This window comes from Capra hircus, chromosome 16 (genome assembly GCF_001704415.2).
Source record: "Capra hircus breed San Clemente chromosome 16, ASM170441v1, whole genome shotgun sequence".
Lineage (NCBI taxonomy): Eukaryota > Metazoa > Chordata > Mammalia > Artiodactyla > Bovidae > Capra > Capra hircus.
Window position 1 is genome coordinate 62,517,379 of NC_030823.1, and position 16,286 is coordinate 62,533,664.

The 16,286-nt window shown below is 42.4% G+C and overlaps 1 protein-coding gene across 2 annotated transcripts in view; it reads left to right on the plus strand.

Annotated features, from left to right (window-relative positions):
- DHX9 (DEAH-box helicase 9) overlaps nucleotides 6,877-16,286 on the plus strand; it is a 45,234-nt gene continuing 35,824 nt past the window's right edge. Inside the window, exons 1-3 of one of the 2 annotated variants that reach the window (XM_005690952.3) lie at nucleotides 6,877-7,022; nucleotides 10,271-10,403; nucleotides 11,202-11,342. In XM_005690952.3, the coding sequence (XP_005691009.2) occupies nucleotides 10,293-10,403; nucleotides 11,202-11,342 (252 nt within the window). In that variant the 5' untranslated portion in view covers nucleotides 6,877-7,022; nucleotides 10,271-10,292. Of the gene's footprint in view, nucleotides 7,023-10,270; nucleotides 10,404-11,201; nucleotides 11,343-16,286 lie in introns of those variants that run through there. The other variant, XM_005690953.2, reaches the window with a different exon arrangement.

Genomic DNA, 16,286 nt, shown 5'->3' on the forward strand with positions numbered 1-16,286 from the left:
GGATGTGAGAGTTGGACTATAAAGAAAGCTGAGCACCAAAGAATTGATGCTTTTGAACTGTAGTGTTGGAGAAGACTCTTGAGAGTCCCTTGGACTGCAAGGAGATCCAGCCAGTCCATCCTAAAAGAAATCAGTCCTGAAAATTCATTGGAAGGACTGATGTTGAAGCTGAAACTCCAATACTTTGGCCACCTGAGGCAAAGAACTGATTCATTGGAAAAGACCCTAACGCTGGGAAAAATCAAAGGCGGGAGGAGAAGGGAATGACAGAGGATGAGATGGTTGGATGGTATCACTGACTCAATGGACATGAGTTTGAATAAAGTCCGGCAGTTGGTGTGGACAGGGAGGCCTGGCGTGCTGGTGTCCTTGAGGTCGTAAAGAGTTGGACACGACTAAGCAACTGAACTGAACTGAATTAAATGTGTTTGTGGGCTGGGAAGGTATGTGACATGACTTTTTGCTTTAAAAATGTCACTCTTGAAGCAGTGTGATGAGTAGATTAAAAGACAAACTGGGAACAGGGAAACCATTGGGTGGCCTATTGCAATAGGTAACCAGTGGTGGAGACTCAAACTAAGGAAGTGGCAGCAGTGATGGAGGGGAGGGAGTGGAATAAAAGATATTTAGAAAAAGAATCAACAGAAACTAGATACGGAAGATACAACTGGCACTCCGTATCTGTAGGATATCTCTGTATCCAAGGATTCAACCAAATACAGAAGAAAAATATTGGGAAAAAAAATTCCAGAAGGTTCCAAAAACCAAAACTTGAATATGTCACAAACTGGTAACTATTTACATAATATTTACATTGTACTTACAACTATTAACATAGCACATACACTGTAGTTATTAGACATCTAGAGATGATTAAAATATATAGAAGTATATCCTATAGGTTTTATGCAAATTCTGTGCCATTTATTTAGAGACTGGTGAATCTCCATAGATTGGTATCTAGGAGGGTCCTGGGACCAATCCCCTATGGATACTAAGGGACAATTGCACTTGTATTTGTTATTTATTTCATGTAACAAATCACCCCTAGATGTAACAGTTTAACATTGGAAATATTAACTCATGTAGTTTCTGAGGGTTAGGAATCTAGGAGCAGCTTAACTGGGTGATTTTGGTACAAAGTCTTTGAAAAAATTGCAGTCAAACCATTGGCTAGAGCTTTATTCCTCTCAAGATTGAACTGGAGCCGAAGAACCCACTTCTGGGTTCACTTACTTAGCTGGGCAGGCCTTTGTTCTTTGCTGGCTATTGGCCAGAGACTTCAGTTTCTCATGAAACTATGGCAGCTTTCTTACTCCAGAAAGATCTGAGAGAGTGATCCGAAAGATAGAGATGGCACACAAGTGAGCCAAAACTCAAAACAGAAGCCACAGTCTTTTAAAGCAATCTCAGAAGTGGCTTACTATCCCATTCCATGTGCTAAAGCAAAAAGTCAAAAAGACCAGTCCTAGTAACAGTGTAGGATGGGACTACACAGGGCTCATATGCCAGGAGGAAAGGATCGTTGTTGGCCATATTGAAGGCTGCCTACTCCAATAATAAAAGAATCAGGATTGAGACCCTAGACTCAGAAAGAAGCCTGGGGGACATTAAGGAGAGAGCGTCACTAAACATTTACATATGATCTGAAGTTCAAAAGAAAGTTTGGATTGGAGATTGAGGTTTAGAGGGTATTCACACATAGATGGCAGTTGAAAGCATGTAAGATACTCCAGGCAGAGTGTATACAGAGTGCCGAGAACAGAATCTGGGCATGACCGGCATTCAGTGTGCTTACAGAGGGAGCTCCGTAGGAGTCTGAGATGGAGGAATTGAGACATGGGAGCAGAGCTGTGCTCAGAGAAACTCCAAAAGCCTCAAATGTGAGGGGTGGTGATGTTCAGAGATCTGCTTCAGAAGTCTCTTTCTCAGAGGAGAATGTTAAAGCTCAGAGGGAAATGGGCAGTTGGCAGATGTCACCAGTCCCCAAAGGACCAGGGTCTCTCAATTACCCCTGGAGTCATCTTGCAAGTGTGGAAAGCCCTGGAACCTCAGAAGCTATGTACCACGTGAGGTTCCATTCCCAATCACCTTGTCACAGGCTCTCTAGGGCAGCTCAGAAGTAGCACAACTCACCACTGGCTGCCTAAGCTGCAGGGCAGGAGGCTGGAGCTGAAAGACCAGCATCTAATTCACCCCTGGTTCAAGGGAAGGGAAGATTAAACCCAGGGCAGCTGAAGGACTTGCCAGGGCCAAGGCCAGTGGTGAGCTGATAAATGGTTAACAATTGACTCTGGCAGAAGATTGGGGGGGGGGGGTAAGGGGGGGTGGTTCGTGGCTCCGGGGAGGCCCAGACTTGTAGCATTTGCCTAATTCAATAGTCTAAATATTCTCACCATGGGATGAGGATCAAGATGACAAACTAAGAAGATAACAGAGCTTACTTCCCTCCGCAAATGTTACCGAGTCCAAGCTCAGTCTGCTTCCTGCACAACAGGCCAATAATCAGGAGACAAGGTGCTGAGGCAAGGCGTAACGATTTTACTCAGAAAACCAGGCATCCAAGAAGGTGGCAGACTAGAGTCCAAGACATCTTATGGGGTCTGGATGCTAGCTTCTTTTACAGAACAGAGGAGAGAAGGTAAGAAAGTAAAGTAAAAAGGCGGTAAGTCTTGCAAAGTATCTCCTGGTTTGGCCAGCCTCCATTAGGGAAAGTGTTAATTCTTTTTTTTCTGCAGCCATCCACAGGTGGACAGGGTCAGGATGTTTCCCTATGAGCTGAATAAAGGCACTTTAACATTCTGGTAGAGGGGCAGGTGTACCCCGAGGCCATGATGTACGCTTATAGCTTCAGGCAGCATCTTCTTAGTGATTATAGAAACAAAAGTGATGGAAAACAAAGGTTAGAGTAAAAGAAACAAATCAAACAGGGAATCAGATTTTATTCTTCCCTGTTACTCAAATGAGTCAAAAATACATCTACACGGGAAACAACTGTTCTGGAAAACTAACTGAAAAATGGCAGAAAAACTAAACAACTAAGGCTGCAAGAAAGACTCCCATATAATTGGGAAGAAAAGCATGGAGTGGAGACCTGTGACCTTGGGAGAGGACAAGGGGAAAAGGGGAATCACACAGGTGGCCCTGGGGAATGAGCAGGTGAAGCCGCAGACTAGACCCCCCAGTCCTGGGGTCCTGCCCGGAAGAGACAAGCCCCTTTGGCTGCTTGGAGGACCACTGGGACAAAGAAGCCGGGGAAGCCTAGATTCCATTCATGAGGAGTGTGCAGGTACTGGTCTGCCATCGGACAGGGTGGATAGAGGTCTGCCCTAGTGGTTGCTTCTTTGCTCAGATTACCCCTAATCTGAGCTGGCTTCCCTGATGTTTCAGGTGGTAAAGAATCCACCTGCCAGTGCAAGAGACCAGGGTTTGAGCCATGGGTCGGGAAGATCCCCTGGAGGAGGAAATGCAATTCACTCCAGTATTCTTGCCTGGAGAATTCCATGGACAGAGGAACCTGGCAGGCTACAGTTCATGGGGTTGCAAAGAGTTGGACATGACTGAGCAATTAACACTAGTCTGAGCTAAGAGAATACCCCAGCCCCACATACTCCACAGCACAGCTTGGCAATGAACCTAGTGCCCCAGGACCTTGGAAAGACTTCATCTAAAGATGCAGAGGCAAGCTGGGGGCCTGGGGTGTGGTCTGGGTGGGGCAAGAGTGGCTGTTGTTGGCACTCACTCAAATGGTGCCGCTGAAGCCCTACCAGATTTCTGACAGCAGCATGGTCACTTAAACCACCATGACCCCTGGTCACGACCTGGTGAATGCTCTGGCCCCACTCACTCCATGCCACAGCTTTGCATTGATATGGGGTGGCTGCAACATGGGATAAGACAGGACTCTGGGCTGCTCCTGAGCAAAGCCACAGATGCCTACACAGGCAGCGCACACAAGCCTTTCTTACTTTACCACTCCCCTCCTTTGAGGCAAAGGCTCCAGTATGGGGAGAAGTAAAGATATACACACTTAGGGGCGATAAAGAATCCACCTGCAATGCAGGAGACCCCAGTTCGATTCCTGAGTCGGGAAGATCTGCTGGAGACGGGCTAGGCTACCCACTCTAGTATTCTTGGGCTTCTCAACTGGTAAAGAATCCTCCTGCAACACGGGAGACTTGGGTTCGATCCCTGGGTTGGGAAGATCCCCTGAAGAAGGGAAAGGCTACCCACTCCAGTATTCTGGCCTGGAGAATTCTATGGACTGTAGAGGCCATGGGGTTGCAAAGAGTCGGATGTGACTGAGCGACTTCCACTTCACTTCAATAAAAAACTTCAAAGATATAAACTTACAGGGAACAAAGCCAGCCTGAGTCCAACCTCCAGGGCTTTGGCTCAAGCAACTCAGGAGACCACTGCCAGTGTGGTGACAGGCACTGTGCAGAGCGAAAGTCCCACCTCACACCCTGCACAGGCTCTAGCTACTTCAACACCAGCCATGACCCCCTTTATCAAGGTGATAGTGGCAAGCCCGCCCTGAGAAAAGATGTGGCTGCTGTCATATCAAATCCAGCGCTCACATCAAAGACACTGGGCACACAGTCTATATAGGGATGCTCCCACAAACACCTATTCAACACCACAAGATAACTGTTTCACCTAAATTTATAGACACAGAGAAATGTAAGTAAAATGAAAAGACAAGAACTACTCTCAATTGAAAGAACAAGAGACAGTCTCCAAGAAAATGATGAAACAGATATATGTAATCCATCTACCAGACTATGAGTTCAAAACATTGGTAATAAAAATGCTGTGTTCTTTATCTACAAGAAAACACCTGTAATCCATTTATGCTATTTGGGTTTCCCTTATCATAAAATGAACAAAACAAAACAAAACTCTGGTTTAAGTACCCTTGTAATGCAAGTTCGTGTGCCTGACAGTGAGGCCAAACAAACTGAAAAAGAGTTTGCAGCAGAGAAAGGTTTATTGCAAGGTCATTCAAGGAGACAGGAAGCTTATGCCTTAAAAGCCCTGAGCTCTGCAAAGCACTTTTAAAAACCAGATGGGAGGGGGCGATCTGCGATCAGTTTGTCATAATTCTCTGATTGGCTGACAGTGAGGCGGTGTCACAGGGTTTAAAAAAATTGGTCCTTAGGCTCCAACTGACTCATGGTCATAATATCTTCCATTTGCTGGAGAGGGGAGGTTCTTTACATCTGCAAAGTAACTCAGGAAATGTGCATCAAACAGTATTGTCTAGGTACTTCAGAGAGGAGCTTTGGGGGAACATTTGGGGGAAGGCCTGTCCCAGGAAGCTCCCATGGCATCCTGCTCGGTTACACCCTGAAAGGGACAAAGAAAAAGATTAAGGTGTTTTCCTGAATGGTTTTGTTTTTAGTTGAAGACAGCAAACCCAGGAGGAAAATAAGATTGAGTAAATGCTGTGTTATTCTAATCATAGGAGAAATACTAAAACAAGGGACTAACCACAATGAGCTAGAAGAGTTAGGGAAAAAAACTTAGCGAAAGAGGTGAAAAATAAGGATGGTAGGTATGATGGGGTCAGATAATTGATTAGTCTGGATTCTCTGGAACAATCCCAACTTGAAATATTCTGTACTATTGACTCTGTGAGAAGCACTAGAGTTCAAAAATTTAAGTGACTACTACAATAGTTAACAATACAAATTATTTCAAAGACTAAAGACAAAAGGATATCCAATTTGAGCAAAAACAACCTTACAGTTTTTAATCTATTCATTTTAGTAAGCATGTGATATGTACCCCAGTTGTAGCAGGGAAAAACCAGTTCTGACTCCACTTTGGAACTATCTGACTTACTTTTAGTTTTTTGTTATTATAATCATACATAATGGCCTGCCTGAGAGAATCTTGCCCCTCTGCCTGTTAAAGTGTCTTTGTTCAGACCCCGGTCCATCTGTAGATGGCAGGAAGGAAGAAATGAACACATCTCTGTTTGAGGCTTCTCTTTCTAGGATATAGTTGCAAAATTAATGGCCTTTCTATTTTCTTTCTTCACCTCCCCCAATCTGGAGTCATTTGTCTGCCATCTTCTTGGCCAGTCAGCTCTCTGAACATAAAGTGGTATTCCTTGCTTCAAGCCCTCCCCTCTGATTCATTGGCCTGTCCATGTAGCAGGCAGAGTACGCTTGGACTCCGTTAACACAGAGAGTGGCCTGAGTGAGCCAGGCAGAGTTCCTGCCTTCATAGAGATTATTTCTCTCAGGAGACATTCCTGTTAAGAGTGTTTGAATCACTACAACAGTATCTGTTGAACACCTACTGTGTGTCAGGAACACACAATAAGCCCACTTCACATGGTGTCTAGTTTAACTACCCTAACAAGCCTCTGAGGTCTTCCCCGGTGGCTCACCAGGTAAAGAGCTCGCCTGGCAATGCAGGCAACACCGGTTCCATCCCTGGGTCGGGAGAAGGAAATGCAACCCATTCCAGTATTCTGGCCTGGGAAACCCCATGGACAGAGGAGCTTGGCGGGCAGACAAGACTTAGGAACTAAAACAAAAACCCTATAAAGTTAGCACCTAACATTTCAGTTCTGTCTTGGAAGGGCACCTCATCTACCACAGGTCCCTATGACAAAAGCTGCAAAACATTTTGATGCATTAAAATGCTACCGGGTCCCCCAAGTCCCCCAAACTTTCAAACAGGAGGTGGCTCTGCTACACAAGGAAGCCAGGCCGGGACCGCGGGCGCCATTGGCAGCCCCATCTCCCGGGCGACCACAAACTAACGGCCGCTACGTAGCCCCAGGCCCGCCCTTCCCTCACGGCGGCCTGGGCCGCCCGCCCCGCCCCCAGCTCGCTTTCTGCGCATGCGCAGAGCGCTGGCCCCGCCCCCTGGCGCCGAGATCGCAGCCATTTCGCAGCCGCTTTCTTGCAAGTTGCGGTTTGCTCTCCGGTGTCCGTCGCTAAAAGCCCGTGCTACGGACGGTCCTAACAGGGCTGTGCTCTCGGGCACCAGGAAAGCAGAAGAGGGTAAGGGGAAAACGGCCTTGTGGTTTTCGTTGGGCCGGCGTGGGCCCCGCGGCTCTGCAGCAGGGCTTTGTTCGCTGGCGCGGGCGGTGGCGGGTTGGGGTGGGGGTGGGGAACCGCCTCGCCGGGTTCCCGGATTGCGGGCTGCGTGCTGCCCGCCGCGCTGCGCTGCCCGTGGGGTCGGGGGAGCCCCGTTGTTGCCCTGCTTGTTCGCACACCCTTTCCCGGCCCGGTCTGCTTAACGGCCAGGCCGCACTTCCTCCTCCGGCCTAGCGCGACGGCGCGGCTCTCGCCGCAGAGGGAAAGGTGTGTGGGGGCGGGGTGAGTCGTCCTGTGGGGCTGAGCCCGCCGAGGCCCCGCGCTCGCCTTAGGGCCCTTCGGTCGTTCAAGACACACAGAACGGGCTGTTGTTTCGGGGGCGCTGTTCTGCGGCCGCTGTAGACAGAGAGTAAAGGGCTGAGGCAGCGTCCCGGCCCTTCCTTTCCAGGGGTTGGGGTGGGGGGAGAGGGAGGCAGTCGGAAAACAGGCGTCTGCAGGTTTCCGTCAAGAGGTGGCGAGGAATTAGTGTAAAGGGAGAGAGCCACTTGAGATCGGGTGGCGAGGGCAGGCGTCCCGGAGGAGGCAGTAGACCTTTGAACTGTCGGCCGCGGGGCGGAGGATGCGTCAGCGACGGAGGAGGGGGCAGAACCGCAGAGGCCGAAGGGAGTAGTGAGTGTTAACAGGCAGGCGTTGGAAACTGAAAGAAGGCCATGTGACTGGAGTGTGGTGAGAATTTAAGCGAAGCAAGGATTCGGGGGTAGCTAGAGTGGAGGAAGTGGGAATCGTTGAGGACGTCATTCCCGCACTCCAGGTGTGCAGAGTGATAGCAGGGAGATGGGACACCTGCCTTGGAGGCAGAAGTGGGCTGTGGATGAGCAGTGGCCTACCTGGCTGGAAATTCTGGGTCCCCCAGTTAGGAGCTCTGTCTCTTGGGGCAGGTTATTCTTGACTTAGTTTACTCACCTGTAAAAAGGGAATAATAATAATGCTTTTTGCACAGTGTTGTAAAGGTTAAGTAAAATAGTTCACGTAGGTGCTCCTTTAAGGATACTGACGGGTACATAACAAGGGATGGCTATAGAGGATCTTCAGGGACTGGGTAGATCCCACACCTTGAGTAACTTGGTGAATGGTGGTGCCATTTGGGGAGATGGGAAAACTGGGCTTGGGAGGAAGAAGAACAGGTTTGGGGAAGAAATTAAAAGTTTTGTATTGACTGAGATGTCAAGGTAGCATCCAAATGGGTCTGTTAGATGAATTTGGTTTTGGAGGTTAAAAAGACTATAAATGTTTAGTATATATTTGGTTATCATTAGGATATAGTTGGTGTTTAATATTATGGAGTTAGATGAGACTACCGAGGGAAGAAGGAATTTGATAGTGTAGTCCTTCATATTCCATGTTAACTCGTTCACCTTGAGGGCTTGTTTTTTAAATTGATTATTCATGGTTGGAATTTGTAGATAGATATCCTTAGCTTTCCACAGCTTTTCGTTAATTGGGTGTCTCCAGGGTTAACTTAGTTGGCAGACAAAGGTCCGCATCATCAAAGCTTGGTTTTTCCAGTAGTCAGTTGCAGACATGAGAGTTGGATCATAAAGAAGGGTGTGGGTGTATTTGTGGGGTGTTGGGTGTGTGTTAGTCACTCAGTCGTGTCCCAACTCTTTGTGACCCCATGGACTGTAGCCCACCAGGCTCCTCTGTCCGTGGAATTATTCTCCAGGCAAGAATACTAGAGTGGGTTGCCATTTCCTTCTCCAGGGGATCTTGCCCACCCAGGGCTTGAACCTGGGTCTCCTGCATTACAGGCAGATTCTTTACTGTCACAGCCCCAAGGAATTGATGCTTTCAGATTGTGGTGCTGGAGAAGACTCTCCAGAGTCCCTAGGAGTGCAAGGAGATTTGCATCCTAAAGGAAATCAAGTATGAATGTTTATTGGAAGGGCTGAAGTTGAAGCTCCAGTAGTTTGGCCATCTAAGAGCTGACTCATTGGAAAAGACCCCGATGCTGGGAAAGATTGAAGGCAAAAGGAGAATGGGGCTGCAGAGGATGAGATGGTTGGATGGCATCACTGACTCAATGGATTTGAGTTTGAGCAAATTCCGGGAGATAGTGGAGGACTGTCTGCCTGGTTTGCTGCAGTCCATGGGGTCTAAAAGAGTCCGACATGACTTAGCAACTGAACAACAACAGGGTGACTGACTACAAAGTAAACTTTATACTAAAGTCCGGTTTGATGACACAAGACTTAGGTACTAACAAAATACACTGAGCATCATCAGAAGACAGACTTGTTGGGGTTTCCTCTCACATCACAGCAAATTGAATTTGTAGTGTATTTTCTCTGGTTCTAAATTTAGTCTCAGATACTTAGCTAGTAATTTAAATTCAGATTTTAGACTTAGGCTAAATATCTTTTGCTATCTTACAGAGGGAGTAGAGGGAGAATGCTAACAAGTGCAATATGTTGTTTTTCAAGAAGATGTAATATTTTCAAATTTTAATGAATATCAGGGCCTAAAGATTTGGTATAATATATTTAGGTTCATTAATTATTTTAAGTACTGATTAATTTATGTATTTGGACTTAGTAACAATATATTGCCTGCAGCTTTGAGGACAGTCTGCTAGGAGACAGTGCAAATGAGGGTAAACTATTGGATTTATATATGAAATAATTGATGACCATTTCTTAATATAGTAGTTTGGGTTTGAACTTGGGCCTCCACAGTGGATAACTTGGAAGTTACCTATCTATGCCAAAGTTTCTTCCCCTGTAAAACGGTGATATAGTAGGATCTATCATGTGTATCTCCCACAGTTGTGAGGATTAGATAAAACACATAAAGTACCTCTTGTAAAAAGGAGATTACATAAAGTCTCTTTCAAGAAAAGGTAAAAATCACATGTAGTTACCTAAAGATAACCATTTGTGGGGGATAGTTGTTTTCCAGTCTTGATTTATTTATGCATACTTCTTGCGTAGTACAAACTCTAGTATTCTGCTTTTTTTCTTTTTAAACAAAATGTGATAGATGGTCCAGTTTCATCATTAACATTTCTTAATAGGCAATGTTAATAGCAGCATGATAGAATATCCTGTGCTTAACATAGATTTTCAGTAAATTTCAGCCATTGGATATTTCCAGATTGGTAATTTCCACTGTTTACTCTTACAAATAATGCTGTTTTTAACTAACTTGTTTCTTAGGTCTGAAGAAGACACTTGAATCATGGGTGATGTTAAAAATTTCCTGTATGCCTGGTGTGGCAAAAGGAAGATGACCCCAGCATATGAAATCAGAGCAGTGGGGAACAAAAACAGACAGAAATTCATGTGTGAGGTATTAAAAAAAATACATTTTGCATTTATGTGACTTTAAGGCTTATTTTATTAAAAGAATAATGTTTTCTGTTTGGAAATGTTAATGTGTTGTACATTGGATTATGTCCTTTATTGTGACTTGCCTGCTATTTCTATCTCATTATAAATCATTTTCAAGTGATATGAAATCAGTCATTTAAAAAAAACTTTTGGCTGCACCACACAGCTTTGGGGATCTTAATTCCCTGACCAAGGGTGGACCCGATGCCCCCTGCAGTGATAGCACTGAGTGCTAACCACTGGACAGCCAGGGAATTCCCTGAGTGTTACTTTTAAAACATCGTGGTAGGTAAATTATTCTAATTAGAACAATGTGTCTTTCACACACTATGCACTACCAGTAATGCAGACTAGAAAAATTGGATTAACTTTGTCTGTAGTTAGTTACTAATTCCAGTAGAAAGTAGGTGCATTCTTAACTGCTTCACATCAGAGAGCTTTAAAATAAGTACGGCTAGTTTATTCTTTGGTCTTGTAAAATCAGATTTTAATGTGAAACTTAATGTTGTATTAGAATAAATTATATGAGCCACATAAGTTAACATTCTTGCTTTTGGATTAGTTTATCACTGGACAGTATGAATTAAGCATTTTTTTATAAGACAGCCTGTGAATTCTCTTAGGTATGTTATTTTCACTATGTTTATAAAGTATATCTCCAATAATTAACTGTAATCCCTTAATGGTCTGGTAAAGTATGAATTTTTTAAATCCCAAAATTACCCAGTCACACTCTCAATATATTTTTTTCTTGAAGGTTCGAGTGGAAGGATATAATTACACTGGCATGGGTAATTCCACCAATAAAAAAGATGCACAGAGCAATGCTGCCAGAGACTTTGTTAACTATTTGGTTCGAATAAATGAACTAAAGAGTGAAGAAGTCCCAGCTATTGGGGTAAGTATGGCCAAGCAACTTGAGACATATATTATAAGATTATGCTAATCCAGTATGTATGGAGGCTCAGCGTGATAGTTTTTCAGTGTTGTTTTCAAATGGTATATTAATATGTTCTTTAGTGAACCTTGGGGGTGATTTGTTTTCTCAGAGAACTGGGATGATTTCCTAAAGATTTGGATTTCATTTTCATTATGTACCTGACTTGGGGATTCCCTTTAGTCGGTATGTCTTAGGGTTTTACATATTGTATTCATTCAGAACTGATTTTTCAGAGTCTGTTGTATTCTGTGTACTTCAAAAATAACATTTTAAACAGAATATAAAAATCAGTAACATTTTAAAATACATTTGCTCCCATTGACATTTTCTTAGCAGAGTTAAAATAGTATTTGGTACAGTAGAATATCATTCTTGTGTTTTTTATACCATAATTATTTTTAATTATATTGTGTGTATGCAGCAAACGTTTTGAAAAATAAACTAAAAAGTGAAAGTTTGAATTTTCACAAAAATAGTGGTATTGCTGATGTTTTTAGGAAGTTGTATTTTGAAAAAAATCACATTATGATTTAAGCAGATGCCTTAGGTATTACATGAAAGATCCAGTTTTTATAAAACCTTTAGGAATAACATTAATTTCAGCACCCTTCAATGGATTTTTGTATTCTGACTTGCTTATAAAGGTAAAAATACATGTTTTTTACCTTTCCATTGCATTTACCCAGGAATTGAGTTTACTTTCTAGTATGGTGTACCACTATATAATTACAAGATTTTTAATTAGTTTGGTTGAGCCATCTGTAAAATGAAAAGATTGGACAAGACGACCTTGATTCTTTTTCAAATATTTGACCCACTGGCCTTTGTTCCATGTGTTATGACCTATTCTAGTTGTGTGTTTTGGTTTTATATTTTTAAGCCTCTTCCTAGGTCTGTTGGTGGCAAACTCTTCCATCTCTTTTATGTAAAAATGTTTTTATTTACCTTGAATAGAAGATAACGCAATTCTGAGGCGCCGGTTTTCTTCTAAGACTTCAAAGATCATGTTGCACTGTTGTCTAACTTCCGTTGTTGTCTGACGAGAAGTGGGCAGTAATCCAATCATTTCTGCCTATATATGTTTCCTTTGGTTGCTTTGTTTTTTTCTTTGGTTTCCAGTAGCTTGGCTGTGATGTGTTCTTTGTACTCATCCTGCTTAGAGTTTGCTGAAATTCTTGAATCTGTAAATTTATGTCTTTCATATGGGAAACTTTTGGCTATTTTTTTTTCCCCAAATATTTCTTAATTTTTTCTTCTTCTTTTTCTGGGACTTTCATGTTAACATATATAAGAAACCTTTTGGAACTATTTTGGAGGTCCTAGACCGTCTTTTTCTCCTCCTTTCTCTAATTTTCAGATTGGATGATTTCATATATATGTTAAAGATAATCAGTATCTTCAAGTTCACTGATTAATTTCTTTGTTGGTTCTGTCAGTTCCTCCCCCCACCACCCGCCAGATACTATCTTCCCCCCCCCCCTAAGTTTATTGCCCTTTTTTTTTTTTTTTAAACAGGTTTTGTTTTTCTGGTGGCATTTCTTTTCATCTAGTCAGTATAAGCATGCATTCATAATATGACTGAATTTCTTGTATATCATTGAGCATAGTTACATTAGCTGCTTCAAAATTCTTAACTGCTAAATCTAACATCGGGGCCATCTCAGGGTTGGGTTCTGTTGATTGTGCTTTTTTTTCCTGTAAAAACACTGGTTTTATTATTGAAAAAAAGAAACAAAATCCTGGTCATTTGCAGTATCTATCAGCTTTCAATTTTGGCTCTCCTGTCCAGAAGTGTTTCATACAAGAATCCATCTTTCCGGGCCTTTTTCAGAATTTTCTGTCTTCTTTCTTATTTTAAGCTTGTGGTCTTGGAAGCTCTGGAATTTTTTTACATAATTGATTTCACACTGTGTGACGTTTCCTTTGTCTTCTGGAATATCATCTTTTTTCTTAGTTTCTCTTTCGGTGCAGGATCTGATCTTTATCATTTCTTCTGCCGTTTTACTTTTTGCTTCTATATCACCTGCTTCATTGCATCTAATAAAACAGCTATTGGAGGCCAGTAAAGCCATTTTCCCATCTTGAAAGACGGGTTCCCACTGCTCTCTAGGTCCAATTGCATCTGAATGCCCAACAACAGTTGTGCTTTTGAGATTTTTCCTCTTTGTATGTCAAATGGTTTTGCATTATATTCTGGGCATTGTGACTATTATATTTTGGAAACTAAATGATGTTAGTCCTCCAAAGAGTATTTTGTCATTGTGTTGTCAAGCAGTTAATTGAGATGGACTTAAGCGCCAGCACTGTCTTTTGAGTGGTAGTTCAGATCTCACTTCAGTTTTCTGATCCTGTGCTGGGAGGCTTGAAATCTCTTCTGTATATATATAGTTTAAAGGTTAGCCAGAGATTTGGGGAAAGTTTATACACAAGAGTTTGGGATTCCTCTTTTGTTTCCTTTCCAGGATTTCTTTCTCACTTTCTAGCAGCTTTGGTGTCCCCAAATTCTTATCCTTTGATACTTATGGCCAGAAAGACTGGGTTTACTATTGAGTTTTAGCTGTCTGAGATGGTCTTCCCTAGTAATAAAAGGCATAATAAGCTGGAATTATACTTTCTATTTTTTGCTTTCTCATTTCAAGTTCCTTCTAGAGTTTGCAAGATTTTGTTCACTTTTTAGTGCCTGTGTATAGCTGAGGAGAGTTTTAGGGTTTTTGTTTTTCCGGAGTTCATATTACCTGCAGGAGTTAGTGTAGTAGGAGCTACTGTGCCATACCAGAAATAGTATCCTATTTTCAATTTTTTCTTGTTAGAATTGTAACACATTCAGATCTTTTCTGTAAGGCTCCAACTATGCATTTTCTACTTTGTCCCTCACTTCTACACTGGCCTTCTTGCAATTCGTCAAATAGGCTAGCGCCTTTTCCGTCTGAAGACTTTTGTGCTTGACTATTCTTTCTGCCTAGAGTGCTATTTCCCAGCCATCCTGTTGAAAATTGCAAATCTGCTGTTAGCCTGGTGGTCTGTCTCCTTTCATTGTTTGATTTTTGTCCGTATCGCTTACTAACTTCCAGTCTGGTGCTTCTCAACCGGGAGTGATCTTGTCCCCCAGGGATGTTTGGCAATATGTGGAGACATTTGTTACAACTGGAAGGGGATGGTGGCATTATTGACATCTAATGGGGAAAGGCCAAAGCTTCTTGAAACAAAGAATCATCCAACCCAAAATGTCATTTATACTGAGATTGAGGACCCCTCTTTTAATCTATTTTTTACCCCTAGATCCTCATACTATAGTTCATGAGAGCAGAGGATGGGGTTGGAGGGGGGGAGGTGGCAGTTCCTGTGTTTAATTCGTTGCTAACTCTCTGGCATCTAGAATAGTTCTGTTCCATACAGTAGGCACTTAATATTTTTTGGTTAGATGAATGAGTGATGAACTTGGAAAAATATTCTATCACAAGCAAATCTTTACCATACCATCTATATTTTACCTCCCCATCCTCACCAAACCCTGTTTGTGTCACTTCACTTGCCCTTTCATGCAACAGAATGTACTTGCCAAAAATGACTTATTTCTAAATGCCAAGGATACTTAAACTTTTTTTTAATCATGGAAAATGTCAGATGTGTGTCAAAGTAAGACTAGGAATAATATCACAAACCCCTGTGTTGCAATACTTTTCACCATGACCAATCATGATTCATCTCTTAATTTCTATCTACCTTTTTCCTTTTGGATTATTTTGTGGCAGATCCCAAATATCCTGTCATTCATATGTTACTGTTTCAGTTTGTATTTCTAGAAGGTAATCTTTTTAAAAAAACACAGCAATTCCATTATCAAACTAAAAAAAATTAATAGTTTCTTAACATCCCCAAACACCCAGTCAGTACTCAGATTTTCCTGAGTGTTCCGTGAGTCCATTTTTAGTAGTTTATTTAAATTATGTTCCAGATGTTGTCTGTGTTTTACAGTTAATTGATGTCTGGTGTTCTCATCACTAGATTCTCTCTCCCTCCCCGTCTCTCTCTAATTTTTCTTTGGAATTCGTTAAAGAAAGCATGTCATTTATTTTATAGTTTCCCACACTTTAGATCTTGCAGATACAGCCCCCTGGTATCATAAAGTATTTCTCTGTTCCTCTGTTTCTCATAATTGGTGGTTAGAGACTTGACCAGATTTCAATTTGATTGGAGTAGAGGGGCAGGCACAGGAAATCTCCAAAGATTGTCTGTACTCCCATCAGGAGGCACCTGATGGGATGTTAGCAGCTATTGATATCACTGTGGATTTAATTCTTCAGTAAATTTCTTTGATTTTTTTTAGTTCAAATACTTTTATAACAAGAAACCACCTTTAAAAAAAAACAGAACCTCTCTTTATCAATAATTCAGTTATTCTGGGGTATAGTTTATACAGAAAATGTTAAAGATAAATGTTTGATTCTTTCCCTTTAACAGTTAAGTTCATCCCTAGTATCTTTTAAAGGTTATCACTTATGTATTAGTCCACAATTATTACGAACTAATTGTTTCAAATATGTAACATATTAATACATTCATTAATCTTTTTGTTGCTGTTTAAGTTGTCCCATTTTTAGCTGGTAGGACCTTCTTCAGATTGATTTTTTTCAGTTCCTTTAACCTTACCCCTCTCGAGTACTCTTGCCTGGAAAATCCCATGGACAGAGGAGCCTGGTAGACTGCAGTCCATGGAGTCGCTACGAGTTGGGACACTACTGAGCGACTTCACTTTTACTTTGCACTTTCATGCACTGGAGAAGGAAATGGCAACCCACTCCAGTGTTTTTGCCTGGAGAATCCCAGGGACGGGGGAGCCTGGTGGGCTGCCGTCTATGGGGTCACACAGAGTTGGACACGCCTGAGGCGACTTAGCAGTAG